This window comes from Borostomias antarcticus, assembly GCF_949987555.1.
Source record: "Borostomias antarcticus genome assembly, chromosome: 20".
In the NCBI taxonomy this organism is placed as follows: domain Eukaryota; kingdom Metazoa; phylum Chordata; class Actinopteri; order Stomiiformes; family Stomiidae; genus Borostomias; species Borostomias antarcticus.
The window spans coordinates 18,810,685-18,833,184 of record NC_140253.1 but is presented as its reverse complement, the minus strand read 5'-3'; the positions used below and the strand labels follow the sequence as shown (position 1 = coordinate 18,833,184).

Here is a 22,500-nt window from a genome sequence, read left to right as displayed (position 1 = left end):
GATGGTCTGGATGAGAGCCGACTGCCCCTAGACTTTAGAAAGAACCAGACCTGCTGTCATGTCACAGAGTCAACCTCAGTGGATGTGCTGCTGACCAACCTCATCCAGGGGAATCTGCTCCCCTCTGCTCTCCTCTGGATAACCTCCCGACCTGCAGCAGCCAATCAGATCCCTTCTGAGTGTGTTGACCGGGTGACAGAGGTACGAGGGTTCAATGACGCACAGAAGGAGGAGTACTTCATGAAGAGAATCAGTGATGAGAACCTGGCCAGAAGAATCATCTCACACATCAAGACATCAAGGAGCCTCTACATCATGTGCCACATACCAGTCTTCTCTTGGATTTCTTCCACAGTCCTTGAGCACATGCTGAGTACAGAGAAGCAGCGAGAGATGCCCAAGACCTTGACTGAGATGTACACACACTTCCTGCTCATTCAGACGAAGCTGAAGAATCAGAAGTATCGAGGGAAAAACGAGACCAACCAAAAGCTCTTGAGGGCCGACAGGAAAGTTCTCCTGAAGCTGGCAAAGCTGGCGTTTGACCATCTGGAGAAGGGCAACCTCATGTTCTATGAAGAAGAACTGAAAGAGTGTGGCCTCAATGTCCAAGAGGCAGCAGTGTTCTCAGGGGTTTGCACAGCAATCTTCAAAGAAGAGTCAGTGCTTTTTCAGAGGGCAGTCTACTGCTTTGTGCATCTGAGCATTCAGGAGTTTTTCTCAGCTGTCTACATTTACCATTGTTACGCAACCAAGAACATGGAGGCACTGGAGCCCTTCCTTAAAAGGAAGACCAAATCTGTGTCCAAGGAGCTGGCTCTGACTAAGCTACTGAAGAAGCGCTTCCTTGCTGCGTTGCCATGGAGGAGGAGGAGGGATGAGCTGTCTCTGAATGAGCTGCTGGAGGGGGCGGTACGCAAAGCTTTGCAGAGTGAGAATGGACACCTGGACCTTTTTGTCCGCTTCCTCCACGGCCTCTCTCTGGAGTCCAATCAGAGACTCTTACGAGGCCTGCTGCCTCAGATTGAGAGGAGTCCAGAGAGCATCCAGGAAACAAGCAGATTCCTCAAGAACAGGGGGGATGAGGAGGAGAACATCTCCCCAGAGAGGTGCATCAATCTCTTCCAATGCTTGATGGAGATGAATGACCATTCAGTTCAGCAGGACATCCAAGCTTACATGCAGAAGAAGACATCAACCCAATCCCTGAGTCCAATACAGTGCTCAGCGCTGGCCTACATGCTGCAGATGTCAGAGGAGGTTCTGGATGAGTTTGACCTGAACAAATACAACACATCACAGGAGGGGCGGAGGAGACTGATCCCAGCTGTGCAGGTCTGCAGAAAGGCTATGTAAGTATTCATCTTTCTATACAATTTGATCAATCTATTTAACCTTGTCTGTCCCATTGACCCAGAGGTATCTTCTGGAAGGGAGCCCTCCAAACAAAACATGATATAAAACTATAAACACAAAAATACAATTATAGATACAAAATACAATAATAAAAAAAATCAAATACAAATGAATATAAAATACAGTATACAGAATGCACGGTGCTGAGTAAGGTGCTAAACACTTAATGAAAGCAATGATCAGAAAAGATCTGTCATTTGAATTGGTCCCGGATCTGTCCTAATGGACAAAGCTGCCTAATGGACAATTCAAAGCTGCCCTCCTTGTCTCTGTATGTGCACTCTAACCAGCAATGTGGTACTATTCCCTGTTACTAAAACCCCTTACCCCTTACTAAAACAGTTCCCTGTGTTACTAAAACCCCTTACCCCTTACTAAAACAGTTCCCTGTGTTACTAAAACCTCTTACCCATTACTAAAACAGTTCCCTGTGTTACTTAAACCCCTTACCCCTTACTAAAACAGTTCCCTGAGTTACTAAACCCCCTTACCCCTTACTAAAACAGTTCCCTGTGTTACTAAAACCCCTGACCCCTTACTAAAACAGTTCCGTGTTACTTAAACCCCTTACCCCTTACTAAAACAGTTCCGTGTTACTAAAACCCCTTACCCCTTACTAAAACAGTTTCCTGTGTTACTAAAACCCCTTACCCCTTACTAAAACAGTTCCCTGTGTTACTAAAACCTCTTACCCCTTACTAAAACAGTTCCCTTTGTTACTAAAACCCCTTACCCCTTACTAAAACAGTTCCCTGTGTTACTAAACCCCTTACCCCTTTCTAAAACAGTTCCCTGTGTTACTAAACCCCCTTACCCCTTACTAAAACAGTTCCCTGTGTTACTAAAACCCCTTACCCCTTACTAAAACAGTTCCCTGTGTTACTAAACCCCCTTACCCCTTACCCCTTACTAAAACAGTTCCCTGTGTTACTAAAACCCCTTACGCCTTACTAAAACAGTTCCCTGTGTTACTAAAACCCCTTACCCCTTACTAAAACAGTTCCCTGTGTTACTAAAACCTCTTACCCCTTACTAAAACAGTTCCCTTTGTTACTAAAACCCCTTACCCCTTACTAAAACAGTTCCCTGTGTTACTAAACCCCTTACCCCTTTCTAAAACAGTTCCCTGTGTTACTAAACCCCCTTACCCCTTACTAAAACAGTTCCCTGTGTTACTAAAACCCCTTACCCCTTACTAAAACAGTTCCCTGTGTTACTAAACCCCCTTACCCCTTACCCCTTACTAAAACAGTTCCCTGTGTCACTAAACCCCTTACCCCTTACTAAAACAGTTCCCTGTGTTACTAAAACCCCTTACGCCTTACTAAAACAGTTCCCTGTGTTACTAAAACCCCTTACCCCTTACTAAAACAGTTCCCTGTGTTACTAAAACCCCTTACCCCTTAGTAAAACAGTTCCCTGTATTACTAAAACCTCTTACCCCTTACTAAAACAGTTCCCTGTGTTACTAAAACCCCTTACCCATTACTAAAACAGTTCCCTGTGTTACTAAACCTCTTACCCCTTACTAAAACAGTTCCCTGTGTTACTAAACCTCTTACCCCTTACTAAAACAGTTCCCTGTTACTAAAACCCCTTACCCCTTACTAAAACAGTTCCCTGTGTTACTAAACCCCCTTACCCCTTACTAAAACAGTTCCCTGTGTTACTAAACCCCCTTACCCCTTACTAAAACAGTTCCCTGTGTTACTAAAACCCCTTACCCCTTACTAAAACAGTTCCCTGTGTTACTAAAACCCCCAGCATGATGGCTAGCTACAAATGTATTCCACCCTGGCTTGATGTTCTTGGCCTTCCTAGGATGAGTGGATAAAGACCTGCTAGCCTCCTGTAGAGCTTTCACTATATCATTGTACAAACCACATAAACGCTCACAGTGGGAAGAGTCCTCCCAGTTTACATTAGTACAACAGATAGCATTCATAGGCAGATTCAATTTGCTCAGTAGGTCATCAGATCTGCAACAGTATTTGAGGACATCCTCATTAGATAGTTTACCCCACGCTATCTTAGCCTCACCATCATCCACATTCTTAACCAACTTGGGTACATTGTCAACATTTAAAACCATGGCAATAGGGATGTGGTCAGGGTGGCCAACCCATAACAGATCTCCATACTTTCTAATGAGGCATGAGCATCAACAGTGGATACAATGTGATCTAGCCAGGAAGTAGTATTCCATGCTTCACTGACAAAGCTAAAACTTGAGTCAGGCAAGAGAACTTTACTTGATATTACTAGGTTAGTGTCATTTGTGAACCTTAGCATGTGTTTTGCAAATAGAGAATTACTGTCTGCCAGGTCTGCATTATAATCACCCAAAACATAGATGCATGACAAATTGTTATCCTCAATGAAGGATTGTACAAATGCAAGCCTACTCACAAATTCATCCACATGATCATAGGATTCATATGGAGTATAAATATTTAGAATAATAAAATGATTTCCATTGCAATTAAACTCAAGCCCGATGGCCCAGTCCACATTTAAACTTTAACCATGGGGTCATACTTAATGTTCCATAAAATCGCCACTCCTCCAGCTATCCTACCTCGGACGATTCTCGTACTGAGATCCGTTGTGGATTCACCCGCTCCATGGAAATCTGGGTGCAGGGTGTTTAGTTTATCCAAATCCTGTTTGGCCATCCAGCTCTCCTGTATACATAAGACGTCACAGTCATCCAGCAGCGTATCCACAACCAGCCGCCTAGCTTTGTCGGGAGCTGTGTGACCGACCCGGAGGCCACGAGAGTTGGAGGACACAACCCGCATGATGGGGCTGTGGCACTCCCGTCAGGGCTGCTGGTGGTCGCCTCGGTCTCCTCCATTGTCGCGTCGGAGGGCGCTGCAGACACCCCCGCACCAGGGACCAACAGCCCCTCGCTCCGTGGGCAAGGGATCTCCCCTGGGGTTCTCTCAGGTAGATCCCCCCCCCCCCTGCTGCTCCACTGGGCCGGCGGGGCTCGAAGTACTGCCTGATGACTGACCCAACTGGCCAAAATTGAGGGTCGTACATCTCCTTCCAGTCGTTCCATCCAGCAGTAACACAGAAGGAGCTGAATCTGCAGTATGGCGTCGTGATTTTCGTATACTTCACCTCGCGGTCCATCTTCCCTTGCAGGAAGACACGAAGAGCGTCAGCATCAAAGTTCACTTAAAATTTCGTAGCGAACACCCTGACCATCTTCGTTTTAACCGTAGACAGTTCCTCATTGGTTATCGCCGCCGTTCCAGTAATGCTGGACTTTTTCCGCACATACCTGGCTGTAAATTTCGCTGCGTGAGGATTTGCAGCATAACGGTGAGCAGAGTTCACTGGGAATCGGTCAGTGTGTCAGGCCCACAGTTATTTACCTTTAGTCAGAGGAGGGAGGAAAGAACAAATATACAACCAGTATATATATACCAGTTCTGGTTCTTGATTCTGATTGGCTGGAAGCTGTGTTAAAATACTTTGTAACACACACCTGGGACCGCATATCATTCCATTTTCAGTATTAATGCGCCTCCCATTTGATCCAATGCATTGTAGTTGTTGTTGTTGCTTGGCAACCCTTTTGTTAGGGGAACTATTTTGCTCGGCGGAATTGAGGGAATGATGCTTCGTTTTGAATAAATCTTAATATTTTACATTGCTGTGTGTTTATTTTACACTAATAGATGTAGTAACCGTTGTATAAAAGCAATAAACCACTCGAGGCCATGTGTTATAGTGATTTTATAACAGCTAGGGGGCGTTGTTAGGCACGACGCAAAGCGGAGTAAAATATATCCCAGCTACTGATGAGCCCCACACAATGCTCATTTAAGTTCTGTTATCATCCAAGGTTTTTTGGTCGAGTTGCCTACACAGCTTAAATGTTTACTCCCTGTCTAAAGCAGCGCTTATCTTGTTAGCTGACACTATGTGGACTTCACCGTGTCAGCATCTGGGAGAGCTGTGTGGTAGTTTCTCAGTGCTCTCGTGTTCTCCCGTGCTCTGGGAGAGCTGTGTGGTAGTTTCTCAGTGCTCTCGTGTTCTCCCGTGCTCTGGGAGAGCTGTGTGGTAGTTTCTCAGTGCTCTCGTGTTCTCCCGTGCTCTGGGAGAGCTGTGTGGTAGTTTCTCAGTGCTCTCGTGTTCTCCCGTGCTCTGGGAGAGCTGTGTGGTAGTTTCTCAGTGCTCTCGTGTTCTCCCGTGCTCTGGGAGAGCTGTGTGGTAGTTTCTCAGTGCTCTCGTGTTCTCCCGTGCTCTGGGAGAGCTGTGTGGTAGTTTCTCAGTGCTCTCGTGTTCTCCCGTGCTCTGGGAGAGCTGTGTGGTAGTTTCTCAGTGCTCTCGTGTTCTCCCGTGCTCTGGGAGAGCTGTGTGGTAGTTTCTCAGTGCTCTTGTGTTCTCCCGTGCTCTGGGAGAGCTGTGTGGTAGTTTCTCAGTGCTCTCTGTTGTGGGCCCGGCTCGGTCTTTGGGTCCAGTCCGGGAGTCGAGTCGTAGGGGCAGTGAGGCGCACGCTTCGAGGACGCGGACTCCACCCCTTGCCGGAGAGGCCGGCTCCGCCCGGCAGCAGCAGCAGCAATCACCGACCAACTCGTTGCAGCTGTTGCCTGTTAGCGGAGCCACTACAAGAGGACGCTGGAACCATCGCTCGGGGCTCAGACGTTTCTAGCCCTCATAGGGTAATCAGACGAGCCGGCAATCCCTGATCTATTTCGAAGTTTTGCTATTCGACTAACCCTTTGTTTTCCCTGTGTTGTGTTCCCTCTTTTTGTTCCCCCCGGAAGGTCCAGCGTCCTCGCGCCTCTCCGGCCCCCGCGTCCTCCCGGCCTCCGCGCCGCGTTTCCCATTCGCTTCCTGCCCCTCGACTCTCCCCTCCCGGACTCCGCTCCCCGCACGCCTCCTGGACCTCCCTCGCTCCGCGGGCCTGCCGCCGCTCCACCTCCTCTCTCCACCAGAGACCGCCAGAGTTCCCGGACCCTTCCCGCCACCTCTCGTAGGGCCTCGCAGCACATTTACAAACACATTCCGGCTGATACCCATACCACACACACCGCACCCACACACCCCTCTTTGTTTCCCCATCTCATGTACATACCACACACACGCATCCATACATACCCCCCATTGGTTTGCACCTCCCCCATTTTGTTGTGGCACCAGTTCTCCCCATTTTATTATTTATTAAACGGCCAAGTGCCAACCACTCCCCTCTGTCTGCCTGTTCTGTCCGGGGGTCTCACTACACGGGTCCAGGGTCCGCGTTCCGGCCCCTGACACTCTCGTGTTCTCCCGTGCTCTGGGAGAGCTGTGTGGTAGTTTCTCAGTGCTCTCGTGTTCTCCCGTGCTCTGGGAGAGCTGTGTGGTAGTTTCTCAGTGCTCTCGTGTTCTCCCGTGCTCTGGGAGAGCTGTGTGGTAGTTTCTCAGTGCTCTCGTGTTCTCCCGTGCTCTGGGAGAGCTGTGTGGTAGTTTCTCAGTGCTCTCGTGTTCTCCCGTGCTCTGGGAGAGCTGTGTGGTAGTTTCTCAGTGCTCTCGTGTTCTCCCGTGCTCTGGGAGAGCTGTGTGGTAGTTTCTCAGTGCTCTCGTGTTCTCCCGTGCTCTGGGAGAGCTGTGTGGTAGTTTCTCAGTGCTCTCGTGTTCTCCCGTGCTCTGGGAGAGCTGTGTGGTAGTTTCTCAGTGCTCTCGTGTTCTCCCGTGCTCTGGGAGAGCTGTGTGGTAGTTTCTCAGTGCTCTCGTGTTCTCCCGTGCTCTGGGAGAGCTGTGTGGTAGTTTCTCAGTGCTCTCGTGTTCTCCCGTGCTCTGGGAGAGCTGTGTGGTAGTTTCTCAGTGCTCTTGTGTTCTCCCGTGCTCTGCAGCTCTGTTGTTGCGTGTGATCACGCGTGCACCTCGCTCTGCACGAATGCTCTTTACTGAGCTCTGTGTGTCTCCCCTATATGTTATGTGTAATGAGTTTTAGTCAGTGAGGCATTCTTACTCCCATCTATTCTCTGATCTTCTAAAATAGATTTCCGGTCTTTAACTGGTCAGAACCAGCTGGAGCTGACCCCCCTATAACATTTAAAAACTGCTACCTCAGCGAATGGCATGTTTCCACCTCCTCACATTGCACCATACATACATCCAGTGAGGAGTAACACGTTAGAAAGTACCCGTGCGCAATGCATCAACAATCCCTCGCCTACACGGCTGGCAGCTCTGTCTATGGCTCTGACAACGGGAGCTCTCTGCCATGGAAACACCGACACTATTTCTCCCTCCTCAAGATCAAGGACTAAATACTGGTCAAGTGTAATCTATGTATAGAGGCCCATAAGGTGTGAACCTGAATCAGTTATTCTGAAAGCACAAATGCCATGGAAACAGGTATTTTTCCTACCCTCATTCCTCGTTATTATTCTGGAAAAGGTGCAAATGCAGTCACCTCTGTCGTGGTGCAGCAAACTAGCCCAAACTAGCCTACTCCTGATTTCTCTAAATCGTATGCTACCAACGGATACATCACCTAGAAGCAGCGTCAGTTATCGATTCATATCATTGTGGATGGCCACAAGTTGTTGTTTTTTGCAACATAGGACTTTAATTTCACTATTAATTTCATTTAGGCTCCTACACATGATTGAAAAGTGATCAGTAGTGACTATATTATGTATTGGTCCATGTAGCCTACAGCATGCAGCGGGCTGAGAGCTGACTGTTCTATCATCCTCTAGGCCTGTTCATCAACAGTGAGCTTAAAACCTGTTATTTTAGCTATGTTTTCATTTCCCCCATATCAAAATATAACATGCTGTATACTGTAGGCTATCAAATTAAAAGTTTGAGAAGCTTCTCCTCTTGAGGTTGGCGTATTGGTTTGAAGGCTAGGAATGTTGTAGGTCACTGGCCAGAGATGAGGTAGCCTACGAGTTATTGAAAGCTGGGTACCCTTTATTAAGCCTTAGGCTACATATGACGTGTATATTATACAAATCATATTATTAAGATAAGAATGTCATTAAGGAACAAAAAGTCATACATGTTTACTTTGTAATTTCAGACTCTCTGGATATGTCCTCAACGAAGCCTCATATGAAGTGGTGGCCTCAGCTCTCAGCTCAAACCCCTCCCACCTGAGAGAGTTAGACCTGAGTAACAATGACCTGCAGGATTCAGGAGTGAAGCTGCTCTCTGCTGGACTGGGGAGTCCACACTGCAAACTGGAGAAACTGAGGTCTGTATCCCTGAGCATATTCACATGTTAAATGGTTGGATTTAAATGTCTAAGTAATTATATATCTCTGTCCTTGAAGAGGGATGTTTTGAGCATCAACATTCAAGTTGAGAAATTATCTTTGGACTACAGTTCATACAGTAGAGTTGACAAAATAGGGACTATCATCTCAAAGCTTACATACAGACATATACAGACTGTAGGTGGTGGGTGGGTCCTTTATTGAAGGAACAAAGACACAATCAAGATGAAATACAAATGTAAATTGGGTACAAAATATACACAAAATCCCAATACACAAGAGTGCAAATACACAAAGTGTATAAAAGTTGACTCCTTAGCATGCCTAGATGTGTAAAACATGCCCAGGTGTACATGATGAAGTATCAAGTAGTAAGTAGGCTATAGCATGTTGGTAAATGTACTGTCCAAAGAGCCTTAGCACCCTCCAAGCTGACTCAGGTCCATAGTGTCCATCCAATCAGGACGCTGATTGGATGCTGAGTATTCATTAGAGCATGGGTTCCCAAACTCCATCAATGTGGGCCTCCCCTCTGAAAACAGTGACACACCCACGCCCCCCCAACCCCCCAAATTTCTCCATTTTGCAAGGCAGCGTCAGCTAGCCCATAACGTTACACAGCTAAGTTAGCTCGGTGGCACCTGCTGCTAGTTAACGTTATGACGTTTTCGCACAATATATTCATGCCTACGGGGGGAGGCTCTCTCTGCACTATCCACACATTTAGTATAATATTATAGTATCTCTCACATTATTTATTTCAATCTTCTGAACTTTAAAATCACGTTTCATTCATAAAAACCATAGACATTTCAAAAATGAATAACATGTTTTTCCTTCTTTTTTTTCTAACCATCCCTCCGCGCCTCCCCTGACTTTCTTTGGGGCCCCCTGGGGGAGGCCCGCCTCACAGTTTGGGAATGCCTGCATTAGAGGAATTAAAAACCTGCTCATGACTAAAACATATTAGATGCAGCAGCACTCTCTCTCCTAGCTCCAGAATGAGTCACACTGTTTATAATTCAGTCTGAGAGAGGAAGACAATATAGCTGTCATTCCTCCTTTTCACCACTAGTGTAGCAGTGTTTGTCAGAAAGCTGAAGTGAAGAGTGAAGTTACGCCTTTAGTCAGAAAAAATGTTTTGCCTGCCAATGAAAACACGCTTTGTCAATACACTGATTACTGGTGAAAATGTTTGCTAATACTTGTCCTTGTCTCCTCAGGCTGAGTGGATGCAGATTAACAGGGACATGCTGTTCTCTGCTGGCCTCATTGCTCAGCTCAAACTCCTCCCACCTGAGAGAGTTAGACCTGAGTAACAATGACCTGCAGGATTCAGGAGTGAAGCTGCTCTCTGCTGGACTGGGGAGTCCACACTGCAAACTGGAGAAACTGAGGTCTGTATCCCTGAGCATATTCAAATGTTAAATGATTGGATTTAAATGTCTAAGTAATTGTACATCTCTGTCCTTGAAGAGGGATGTTTTGAGCATCAACATTCAAGTTGAGAAATTATCTTTGGACTATAGTACATACAGTAGAGTTGACAAAATAGGGACTATCATCTCAAAGCTTACATACAGACATATACAGACTGTAGGTGGTGGGTGGGTCCTTTATTGAAGGAACAAAGACACAATCAAGATGAAATACAAATGTAAATTGGGTACAAAATATACACAAAATCCCAATACACAAGAGTGCAAATAAACAAGGTGTACAAAAGTTGACTCCTTAGCATGCCTAGATGTTTAAAACATGCCCAGGTGTACATGATGAAGTATCAAGTAGTAAGTAGGCTATAGCATGTTGGTAAATGTACATGTCCTGTCCAAAGAGCCTTAGCACCCTCCAAGCTGACTCAGGTCCAAAGTGTCCAGCCAATCAGGAAAGGCCTTACATACATTTCTATGGATGCTGAGTATTCATTAGAGGAATGAAAAACCTGCTCATGACTAAAACATATTAGATGCAGCAGCACTCTCTCTCCTCCTTTTCACCACTAGTGTAGCAGTGTTTGTCAGAAGGCTGAAGTGAAGAGTGAAGTTACGGCTTTAGTCAGAAAAAATGTTTTGCCTGCCAATGAAAACACGCTTTGTCAATACACTGATTACTGGTGAACATTTTTGCTAATACTTGTCCTTGTCTCCTCAGGCTGAGTGGATGCAGATTAACAGAGACATGCTGTTCTCTGCTGGCCTCATCTCTCAGCTCAAACTCCTCCCACCTGAGAGAGTTAGACCTGAGTAACAATGACCTGCAGGATTCAGGAGTGAAGCTGCTCTCTGCTGGACTGGGGAGTCCACACTGCAAACTGGAGAAACTGAGGTCTGTATCCCTGAGCATATTCAAATGTTAAATGATTGGATTTAAATGTCTAAGTAATTGTACATCTCTGTCCTTGAAGAGGGATGTTTTGAGCATCAACATTCAAGTTGAGAAATTATCTTTGGTCTTTGGACTACAGTACATACAGTAGAGTTGACAAAATATCTTCTCAAAGCATACATACAGATATATACAGACTGTAGGTGGTGGGTGGGTCCTTTATTGAAGGAACAAAGACACAATCAAGATGAAATACAAATGTAAATTGGGTACAAAATATACACAAAATCCCAATACACAAGAGTGCAAATAAACAAGGTGTACAAAAGTTGACTCCTTAGAATGCCTAGATGTGTAAAACATGCCCAGGTGTTGTAGTTGATAAAAATGAAAGTATTTGCCAAAGCCAAGGTTCGCTCAAAAATATGTTCAGTCAGATTTATTAAGAAAACAATACGATTGCAAACGGACCTCAAAGTAAAAACACAGTGATTCTAACAGAAGAAGTAAATCAGCTCGCCAAATCTGCTCCTTATATCTGCTCAAACCAACGAGGTAGTGCAGGCGACTTTTGATTGGCCGAGTCGTCTATACGTCATCGTAAGGTGACGGATATCACACAGTGGGCGGGGAATGAAACTCACTTTGAATATGCTGAAAGGCAGAAGGTGTGGCCCTTCTGACTTAAACAAAGAGAGGAGGAAGAGCGAGGCAGGGGAGGTGTTTACAATTACAAAAGAGAGAGAGAAACTAAAGGTTGAGGTGTTTACAATTACAAAAGAGAGAGAGAAACTAAAGGTTGCAGGGGACTTGATGAATAGGTATTGAAAGAAAAGATATGAATCTGAATAGTCTTGAGACTGTGTTAAATTCCATGACAACTCCCTCATCTGTGGCTGAAACAGCCACATAAAATATATACATCAGATATAAAATAAGCATAATCAAAAAAAAACAAAAAAAAACAATTATAAACACAAAATTGTAAAAACTCTATGCTATACATGTGGAAAGGAAGTAATCTCTCCACTAGGTGGAGCAAGAACAAAAATAGATTATTTTCTTTCCACATGCAAATCACGCACCAAAACTCTTTGTTTCAGAAATTTGACAGGAAACAAGGTAAAAAAGATGACATGATTATATACTATTTATAGTCTAAGAGTGGACAACCATTCACCAAAAAACCTTGATTTAAAGTTTGAACAAGGCAAAAAGATAAATGGTTACCAGTGTAAGAAGGGCAAAAAACCTCTTGGTCAATTTAGAGGAAAAACCCAAAGAAGTAAAACTTCAAAATCATCTATCAGCTCATGTTTCAAAACATTATAAATCCTGTATAGATATTATGCATTTCGTCGAGATAATTTTCAAAGGGGTCATCTACTTCTCCGCTCGGTACTGAAGTCTGGACCATTAGTGCTTTAGCTGGAATATCCACTAAACACTTTGTAGCACATTTGATAATCACTGAAATGATAATGAACCCAAAAATAATACACACAAGAACAATAATAATAGTCCTAAAAATATTACCAAAACCTGAAAATGCATTATCAACCTGTCCCCAAATATCCCAGGTATGTAATTTGTTTAAGGTCTCAAGTCCTCTTTTGTTTGCCTCATGAAATTCAGCTAGTGTGACGTTTGGATCAGAAATGTACGAACAGCATTCACTCCCTACGATTGCACATGTACCTCCTTGAGAGGCTAGGATTGTATCTAATGCAAACCTATTCTGGAGAACGACTTTCTTTATTTCATTTACCTCTTGGCCAAGGGCAGAAATAACTCTATCAGATGCATTTATGTGTTCTTGTAGGACATACGATAAAATCTGTATTTCAGCATTATTCTGAAGAAAGCCATAACTAGGAATCATTATTCCTAGTGCCGCATTGAAAATTGCAAGATTCCTACGATGTCTAATAGTAGTTTGTTTATGGAGTACTTTCATTTCTTCCTGAGTAACTTTCCTGATCATAGGAATTAAATGAGCTAAATAACAACGTCCCATACTATCTTCAGGTAGTTTAGAGTATGCAGTGTTTCCACAGACAAGGAAAATGCCTTCAGGGAGTTCTATTTCCTTGCCTCGATACAGATACTCATAGACTGGGTCTATACAAGAGCTGGTTCCTAAATCAGTAATGGCTGAGTCTAAGTTCTTCCTAAAAACATCAATACAACCTGTTACCTTCTGGAGAGGGACGATTTTGAATTGATCAATGTTTGTTTGAACTCTAAGATTAGTTTGGTTGAATAGTTTTCTCTGAGACTGGACAAAACAATCAATAATCTGACATTTTAACCCGGAAAAAACAATTGAATTTCTCCATTCTACAGTTGTGGATAAGCCAGTACACGCTAACTGTGCAGTTAAAGGAACTGTATATATCTGTGTGAAGACAGCTTGAATATTATGAATTAACTGAGGTCCAGGTACTCTGGAAAAATGTATAACTCTAGCTAGTTCTAGTCAAGTAAATTCTGTTGGTTTCTGGTGTTGATTGACCTGCATAGTTAACTCTGTTAAAATGCTATTCTCTATACCGTCGTAGGAATTAATTAATCTATCTACTCCTGCATGAAATTGACAAGATGAGACTTGTTCCCTAGTGGAGAATGTATGGGTTGCTAACCCTTGCCAGTCATATTGTAACCACTCAGCTTGTGTTAAGGGAATTGGATATAGGATAGGTGATGATGTACTAGCCGGGACCTGTTGACAAATCCAACAATCATCATAATCCATTTTTGATGCAAATTCCCGTACCATACTTATAGCAGTGTTAGGATGGGTCTTCCGATCTGAGTTGGATGACCTGGTTAAATACTTGTTACAATTAACTACCATAGTAGAGGGATAATCTGGGACAGGCTTGCAAATATCAGCACCATAGTTCTTACTTCGAGCTACATTAATCACATCTCTGCTTAAAACACACCAATATGGCATTTTCCAACTATTTTCATCAGCATTGGTCAGAGTCACCAGGGTAGATTCAAGGAACTTCTCATCGTCTTGGATTTTGACATCTGTAGAGTGTAACAGAGTCCAGTCATTCTTGTTCACAGTGTATATCCAACAGTCATTTAGGTGACACTTCTCTTTTGGGCAATAGAATGTCACTGGGGAATGCAAGGCGTCTTCTCTTCTAGATCGCAACTTCAATGTCGCGTTGTTTGAATCAGTTATGTTCAATGTTAGTTGCAGTGTGTGCAGGTGTGTGTGCGTGTGTGGTGCATCTTGTGAGGTCATGGCTGTGGAGTTTCTCCATGTTGCCATCATAACGACCATGAGAAGGAGGTGACCAGCAAGGTCATTTTTTCTCCGATTCCTCGTCAGAGGAGAGGACAGTGTGGCAGCCCATGGCTTTGGCCTCTGAGCCCTCTGGTTCAGCTGCATCCTTGATCTCCTGGTGTTGGCGATCCCCTGGTGGACCGTCCTCTGCTGCTTGGACCCGTCGGCAATGGCTTGCATGGATCCACGAAGTCCTTTCAGCTATTTTGATCGCTGTCTGCGTGGTGAGTAGAACCTGGTACGGCCCGAGCCACCTCGGCGAGTTCCAGCTCCTTCGTCTGTGGTCGCGGACCAGGACCCAATCCCCAGGAGAGATGTGATGCAGGAACCCCTCCTTAGCCTCAGGAATGGCGGTCCTCACTCTGTTGAAGACATTTTTTAGAATGTTATTCAGTGCAAGACAATATTGTATCATATCATCTTCACATGACATGAGACTAATCTTATTTTGGGGAAACGGTGTGTTAGTCATTTTCATAGGTCGACCAGTAAGGACTTCATATGGAGCCAGCCCTGTGGTCTGGTGCGGTCTCCCTCTCATGTACATGAGTGCCAGAGGTAGAACTTTCATCCATGACAGACCTGTCTCTGCCATCAGCTTGGTGAGCTTTACTTTCAGAGTTTGATTAGCTCTCTCCACTATTCCAGCACTTGCTGGATGATAGCTACAATGCGTTCTAAGGTCAATCTGTAGGCTATTGCAGATTTCCTGAATGACACTATTTACAAAATGGCTCCCTCGATCTGAAGAGAGTTTGGTTGGCAGGCCCCATCTTGGAATGATCTCTCTCAGGAGACTCTTTGCCACTGACAACGCTGAGGCATGCCTGCAAGGAAATACCTCAGTCCATTTGGAGAAAACATCAGTTAACACTAGGCAATATTTGTACCCCTGGCATGGAGAGAGTTCAATAAAATCCATCATAACATGTTCCCATGGCCCACTTGGCCGAGGATGTGCTGACAGTTCCATTTTTATCCCTTTTCCAACATTGTTTTGCATGCATATGATGCATTTGGCACAGTTTTGTTCTGCAAAAACCGTGAACCCTGGTGCATACTAGGGCTGGGACTTTTGCCCCAAAATCATATTCGAAGTTTGTTTATTTATTAATAATAATATTCGAATATATTCGAATTATTATTAATAATATTTTTACCATTAAATTCTTACAGAAAGACCTACCTAGGTATTAAAATAAAGTTGTGCACATTCTGTCCACTAGTGGGCATTGTATCATAGGCAATATCGATAAGCAATGATGTTTTCAGAAGCAAATACAAGTCTTTGTCAACAACCGTTCTTTTAATTTATGTCAGACCCTGGCTTGAACAGTAGGTTTTCACTGTTTGACAAAAATAAATAAAAATAAGCCAGTCAGGCTAGGTACTGAAAGACAAATAAAAGATAAATAAAGGTAGTAGGATGTATATCCCATTAATCAAACATGTAGCCTAGGCTAAATCAGAACTTGCCATTATGGGCTATCTGGCTGCAGTATGTAAGACTCAACAACCCTCGTCAACCAGGAGCCGGTTGCACCAGTCATTACTAAGTTGCTGGTTAGCGAGGGGAGTCCCAGCCGAGTTGATAACCCTCCGTTGCGGGTTGGGGGGAAGCAACGGTCGGCTGGGATCCTCATAGTTAACCAGCAACTGGTCAGTGGACTGTACCAGGCAGCCTACGGTATGTCTGAATCAAAGGTTATCAAACAAGCTTGGGAACTAGCTGGCTAGGATAATTTAAGCATAACAATCCAACGGCTAACTCCCCCAAAAGAACCCCTCCACTGCACAAGCACCAACTCCAATAATAATAATAAGCACAAGCTACCGAGTGCAACGTTAGCCTTGCTAACGGAGATAATGAATTTGGAGAAGAGTGTTGCAGCTGGTGCTAAACGAGGCAAAGGAAGAATATTTTGTGGACTATTATCACATCCATTTCGCAGTTGGGATTATACAGAAAGGTGAGGATCGAGCCTGTGTTGGATGACCAACTCAAATGCCTGGCTAGCTCAATATTGTTGTAAGTTTAACATGAATCGCATATGCGAGCCGGAGCCCGTCGCTTTCACTGGATGACTCGTGAAGCATGCTACATTTATCTCGCATAGCCTACTAAACATGTTTTCGTGGAGTAGTACAGGTATGTACTAAATCGTATGTAGTAGGCGAGTTGCAGTATGTACTATATAGTATATGGACATTCGGACACGGCCCAAGCTCCTTGGTAAGGGCTGGGTAAGGGCGATCAACCTCCTTGTTTACATTTTTACTTGCCGATTGGCTATTTGGATCCTGCCGTCACAGTCATACAACGACTATTTTTTAGTAACTAGTTAGTAGTTACTAGTTAAGACAACGCCTAAATTGCCGTGGTGCAACCGAAATAAGATACCAACTAATATGCGACTAACTAGTAGCAACTAAGAGTTTAGTCAGTGTTTAGGCGTGACTAAATGCTTGGGTTTAGACAAACTGGTGCAACCCAGTCTAGGGGTATAGATTTCGATCTCCTCCAGCGTGATTGTGGGCGTTGGCGAGGCCATTGTTCTGCTAACTAAGTGCTAACTAACGTCACCTCCTACAGGTCCAATAGCCTTGCTAATGAGCTCGCGATTGCAACTTCACCAGGCGTGAAAAACCCTCTGAATCTGAATCAAAAGCAACGTTTGCTAGCCAACACATTTACAAAACTTACAGGTTCGAATATTAAGGGCTGCCTAATATTCGTTCGAATACCAGTATTTCTGTCAATATTCGAATTATATTCGAATCCCGAAGTTCGGACTCCCAGCCCTAGTGCATACCAATACCTGTTAACATCCTCCGCCACCCCTGTTTTTGAAACATGATCTGGCCCGTGGGCTAGTTTGAAAGCATAATGAAAACATGAACGAGGTAGTACAGGTTTGTCATTAGGCCCTAGATACAGGTTAGTTTGGTTGTGGAATGTGCACTTATTCCTCCATTTCTTTTTCTCTGCAGGTGGAGCAGATGCTTGTAGGTCAGAAATGTCTGCCAGGGACAGTGGAGGAGTCTTGTCAGGGTCTGTGGATGGTACAGAGAGCATAGAAAGCACAGGGGAGGAAACAGAGACAGCCGCAGCTTTTGCAGCGAGGTCAGCAGTCGAGTTACCGACAGAGACAGGATCAGAACTTTTAACATGAGCTTGGCATTTACACACTGCTAGGCTAGATGGTAAAAGCATAGCTTCTAGAAGGTTGTTGATCAACACATGGTGTGCAATAGGTTTACCAGTTGACGTGAGGAACCCACGGTTTCGCCAAAGGGAGCCGAAGTCATGCACAACTCCAAAAGCATAACTACTGTCTGTGTAAATGGTTGCAGACTTTCCACTTGCTATTATACAAGCTCTGGTCAGAGCGAACAATTCAGCTGCTTGCGCTGAAAGGTGTTGTGGGAGTTTTGCTGATTCTAAAACTCCATCTAATGTTGTGACTGCATATGCGACAAGTGGTTGACCTGTTGACGACCGCTGGGCTGATCCGTCCACAAAAAGCTCAAAATCAGGGTTAGAGAGAGGAACATCAGTGAGGTCTGAGCATGGCTTATTGACCTCCTCTACTATAGCTACACAGTCATGCGGTTCCCCGTCTTCTGGAGTCGGAAGCAGAGTTGCTGGGTTAAGTATAGTGCATCTTTGAAGTGTAAGATTAGACATAGTCAACAGTACATTCTGGTAATGCAACGATCTTGCTGGGTGCAGGTGCGATGTCTTTGCCTGTAAAAGAAGAGCAGACACGGCATGCGGTACATGGACTACCAGCGGCCGCAGTGCTACTAGGTCTACAGAACTCAATACAGCCTCAGTAGTAGCTGCCACTGATCTCAAACAGGACACGAGTCCTCTAACAACAGAGTCAAGTCTTTTGGAGTAATAGGCTACCGGTCTGTACCTATCTCCATGCTTCTGTGCTAATACTGCTGCCATGTAACCTTCCTTCTCGTTCGTGAACAGGTGGAAGGTCTTGTCATAGTCAGGAATACCTAGACAGGGTGCTGTGGACAGTCTTTGTTTAAGTGTCGTTAAAGCCAGTCTGGCTTCGTCAGTCCATGTGATTTTGTCTGAGGGAGCTAATTTCTGTCCATGAGCTAAATCAGATAGTGGCTGTGTTATCTCTGCAAAGTCAGGAATCCAAGCTCGGCAGTAACCTACAGTCCCAAGCAGTGACATCATCTGTTTTTTGGTTGTGGGCAGGGGAAGTGTAAGAATTACTTTAACACGGTCAGTCCCCAGTGTCTTGCCATCTTTTGTTATTAAGTGACCAAGGTATCTGACCTGCTCACATACTAACTGGATCTTGCTTCTAGACACCTTGTGGCCATTTTCTGCAAGGAAAAACAACAGCGCTCTTGTATCCTCAATACATGACTCCTTGTTTCTACTGGCAAGAAGTAGGTCATCCATGTATTGAATGAGAGTGCTGCCTATTGGCGGGATGAACCCTTCTAGGTTCCGTGCCAACTCGACATTAAAGATGGTTGGAGAGTCTACATATCCTTGAGGCATTACACACCAGGTATAACTCCGTCCTTGAAAGGTGAACGCGAACCACTCTCTGGAGTCAGGGTGAACAGGGATAGAGAAAAACGCATTACTCAAATCAATAACACTAAAATGTGTAGCTGTGGCAGGTATGGATGACAGAATGGTAACAGGGTTCGGAACAAGGGCTGTTCTAGCATGGACAGCTTCATTAACAATTCTCAAATCTTGAACAAATCTCCATTCGCCTTCCTCACAGGCAGAATAGGGGTGTTGCAAGGTGAGCTGTCAATCTCAACAATAGCACCTCTTTCTAATAAAGAGGCGTGAACCTTAGCAATCCCCTCCTCTGCCTCTGTACTCAGAGGATACTGACACACAGAGAGAGCTGCATGGTCAGGATCTACATACAGCATAGCACATTCAAGAACCTCACTACTTTGTGGTTGTAACCAGACTTTCTCAAAATCATGATCTTGTTGTAGTGGGGATACATTTGCAGTGCAGTGTAATGAAGTCTGTGGTGTGAGAGGGGTGTCATATGAATAACAGGAGTTAATTTTTGAGAACAGCTTAGAACGTTGGAGTGACATCTGATCATTATTTTCAATGTTCCAGGAATATGTCCAACTTGTCATATGTTCTATAAACATGAGGTCGCGCAGTGGTGTTACCTGTTTAGGCCGGATAATGGTGACCCCATTTGAGTCACAGCACATCTGAAAACCTAGTTTGCACAGCAGATCTCTCCCCATTAGGTTAACAGGACAACAATGAGAATAGATAAATTGGTGTTGGAATTCAGCACCATCCAACACAACAGGAAGTGACATAGTCATTCTCTCAGATTTTTCAATACCTGCTGCACCAATGGTTTTTGCAACTTCATTTGTTAGTTTAGGAACAACATTAATCTTTGAGGAGCTTAGGACTGATGAGTGTGCGCCGGTGTCAGCTAAAAACATGAGTTGCTCTCCATTAACTTCTAAAGTTACTACTGGAAGCTCGGACGGTGTTGTATGCAGATTAAGGTATTGACAAATATGAACAACCTTCTCTTTATCCTGTTCAGCTGTACTATCTGACGGTCCCTCAGCAAAACTCTCTGTCTGTTCCTGGCCTAGTCATGACTGTTGCTGTGGGTTGTTCAGGGAAATTCCAGCAGGTGGCGCCGAACCCCAGGTTGCAGGATTCTTTCTCTCATTTCGCCTGCGGTAACTGTGACAGTCTTTGATCCAGTGACCAGTTTTACCACAATGAAAACACGCGTCAGTTCTGTCTCCGTTTTCGTTTCCCTCCCTCGGTTTCCTCCTGTAGTCCATTCTGTTTCTATGCCTGCTATTCCTGTTCATGTGACGACCCTGTGGTCGTTGTTCTCTCTCTGATCTCTCGGACTGGTTTTCTATCTGTTCCAGTTGAGCGGCTTGTAACTTGGCTGTACCTAACTTAATTTCTTTCGCCTCCCTTTGTTCAATGTGAACGCGAAGCCGCTCCGCACACCGGAAATGGTCAACAACTTCCTCGAGCGAAGTTGACTCCCAGGTGTGGCAACACATCCTAACTTGGTCAGACAAAGAGGAGAGAGAGTTATTCATCAACTGTTGTTTTAGAATTTTCTTATAATCGGCATTCTCTTTGTCCATGCCACTGTGTGACGCGAAGACTGATTCCAGTCTTTCCCAAAATTTCTCGAACTGCTCATTGGATTGTTGTTTACAATATGTGATACGGTCCCAATCCATTTTCTTTGGGAAACGAGTTTTGATTCTGTTCAACAGCGCAGTGTTTTGGTCAGCAAAATGGGCATGAGAGAAAGGCAATGTAATGTCAAACGGATGTTTCACATCCACCCATTTTAGCCCAAGGCATTGCCTCATGATCATGGCGATTTCCTCTGCGTGAGGCTCATACATTCGAACTAAACTGTTAAAAAGATTTTCAAACTCGTCAATGTCTTTGGTTGGATCGGGCAAGGTTCTAGCAACATCACGAAGTTCGTCAGAACGCCATGGTCTGTACACTCTGATTTCAGGGGTCCAGGCCGCGTGGCCCTCTTCATCATCTATTTGAGACGGTCGGGGATTAGGGTTCGGGCATCGTACCATTGGGGCTAGGAGTTGCGGTTCCTCCAGACTATTACTAGCTATTTGTAGTTGTTCCAAATTAAACTTAGCCTCAGATATGGCTCTAGCCAATTCTTTCTTCCTGTCCTGCTCTTGCTTTGTGTAACATCTAGTCGACAGAGCTATAGAATGGACGGGAGAAGAGGGTGGTCCTGGAGGTACACTTCGGTCGGGGGAAAGGGGCGCATTTAATTCGTATTGCGGAGGTGCCTGCATGGCCGGGGAGAACAGATCGGGTGGCGCAGAGGCAATACTGTGAGGGGATACGGCAGAGAGAGAAGGGACGTGGCTAATAATGGCGGGGGCATTGTTAGGGGGTATGATCACGGCGCAACGAGTCGAGGGAGAAAAATCTAGGTCAAAGTGATTCGATGGGGGAAGCGGCGGAGACGCCGTTGGCTGTATAGCTTCATTGTATCTTTTCTCTGACTTCAAAAAACCTTCCCGCGCTACTGACTCCCAAATTTTAAACGCTGCCCAATCGATGGCATTACCACTTTTCTTACCCAACTTAGTCTTCTCAAATGCTTCTAGTTGAACCCTAATGTTGGCCAAAGCTTTAACGCTAAGAGTACCAGATGGAGACGGAAAACTGCTATTCTTATTCCATAACTGAATCTGCCAACAGGCACTAGCAGAATATTTTAGCGCAACAATTTTAGCCGGACCAGACAATTTGAGAATATCAAGTGGCGAGCTAGTAGCGGCACCCATTTTGCACCAAAATCACTTACGAAAAAACAAACCAAAGGACACTCTCCCACACTCCTTCGTAACACGGAGATGAACGTCTCTCAGACTACTCACTAGCAGTTACGATTTACGGCCCTTAAAAACAGTGTCGGGAAAAAAAATAAACAGTACTTTTACCTGGAAAAAAAATATAGCGCTTAACAACACATACAAGACAGAGCCGAAACTCCAACAGTAAAAACAGCAGACTAACAACCCCGTGCACATACAAGAGAGAGCCGAAACTCCAACAGTAAAACAACAGACTAACACGGGAACGCAAAACAAAGAACGACCAAAGACGACGAAAAGACGACTAACATACGACTTAACACAAGACAAGCATGCTGGAACTGCACCAGCCACTTGGTCAAGGCTAAACCTTAGTCTAGGTCCACCAAACACTGTACAGCCACTTGGTCAAAGCTAACTCTCGTTAGGTTTACCAAACCACCCGGGATCAAAGGGACAAACGCTTCTACCAGAAACGCGGATTGGAACCACCAATCACTCCCGTAGCTACCTCCGTTGAGCAAAGCATACAACGGCTCTGCGGTTTGAATTCCACCCGCGACCGACCAAAGGGAAGCCTGTTCTGTGCCAACTCTTTGGCGTATTTAACTCAAAAACCCGTTCTAAGCTGCAACCGATAAACAACCTAAATTGTACATCAACTACAGGGGAACAAGATTCACGAGACCAAAACTCACACTTCTTCTGAACTGCTTATACCCTCGTAACGAAACAAGGACGAAGTCAAATGACAATACGATATAAATATATATTGCTGTTCACAACTTCCTTAGATAGTTACTTACTAAATATGTACTAAAATACCCACGCTGGGGTTTCTGTTTT

The 22,500-nt window shown here is 44.6% G+C and overlaps 1 protein-coding gene across 1 annotated transcript in view; it reads left to right on the top strand.

Annotated features, from left to right (window-relative positions):
* LOC311322625 (uncharacterized protein) overlaps positions 1 to 22,500 on the top strand; it is a gene marked incomplete at both ends in the record, with an annotated part of 113,097 nt that overhangs the window by 68,336 nt on the left and 22,261 nt on the right. The window contains 4 exons of the mRNA XM_084454705.1: positions 1 to 1,352; positions 8,447 to 8,620; positions 9,866 to 10,039; positions 10,797 to 10,970. The exon at positions 1 to 1,352 is cut by the window's left edge and continues 287 nt beyond it. Of these exons, the coding sequence (XP_084310831.1) occupies positions 1 to 1,352; positions 8,447 to 8,620; positions 9,866 to 10,039; positions 10,797 to 10,970 (1,874 nt within the window). The remainder of the gene's footprint in view (positions 1,353 to 8,446; positions 8,621 to 9,865; positions 10,040 to 10,796; positions 10,971 to 22,500) is intronic.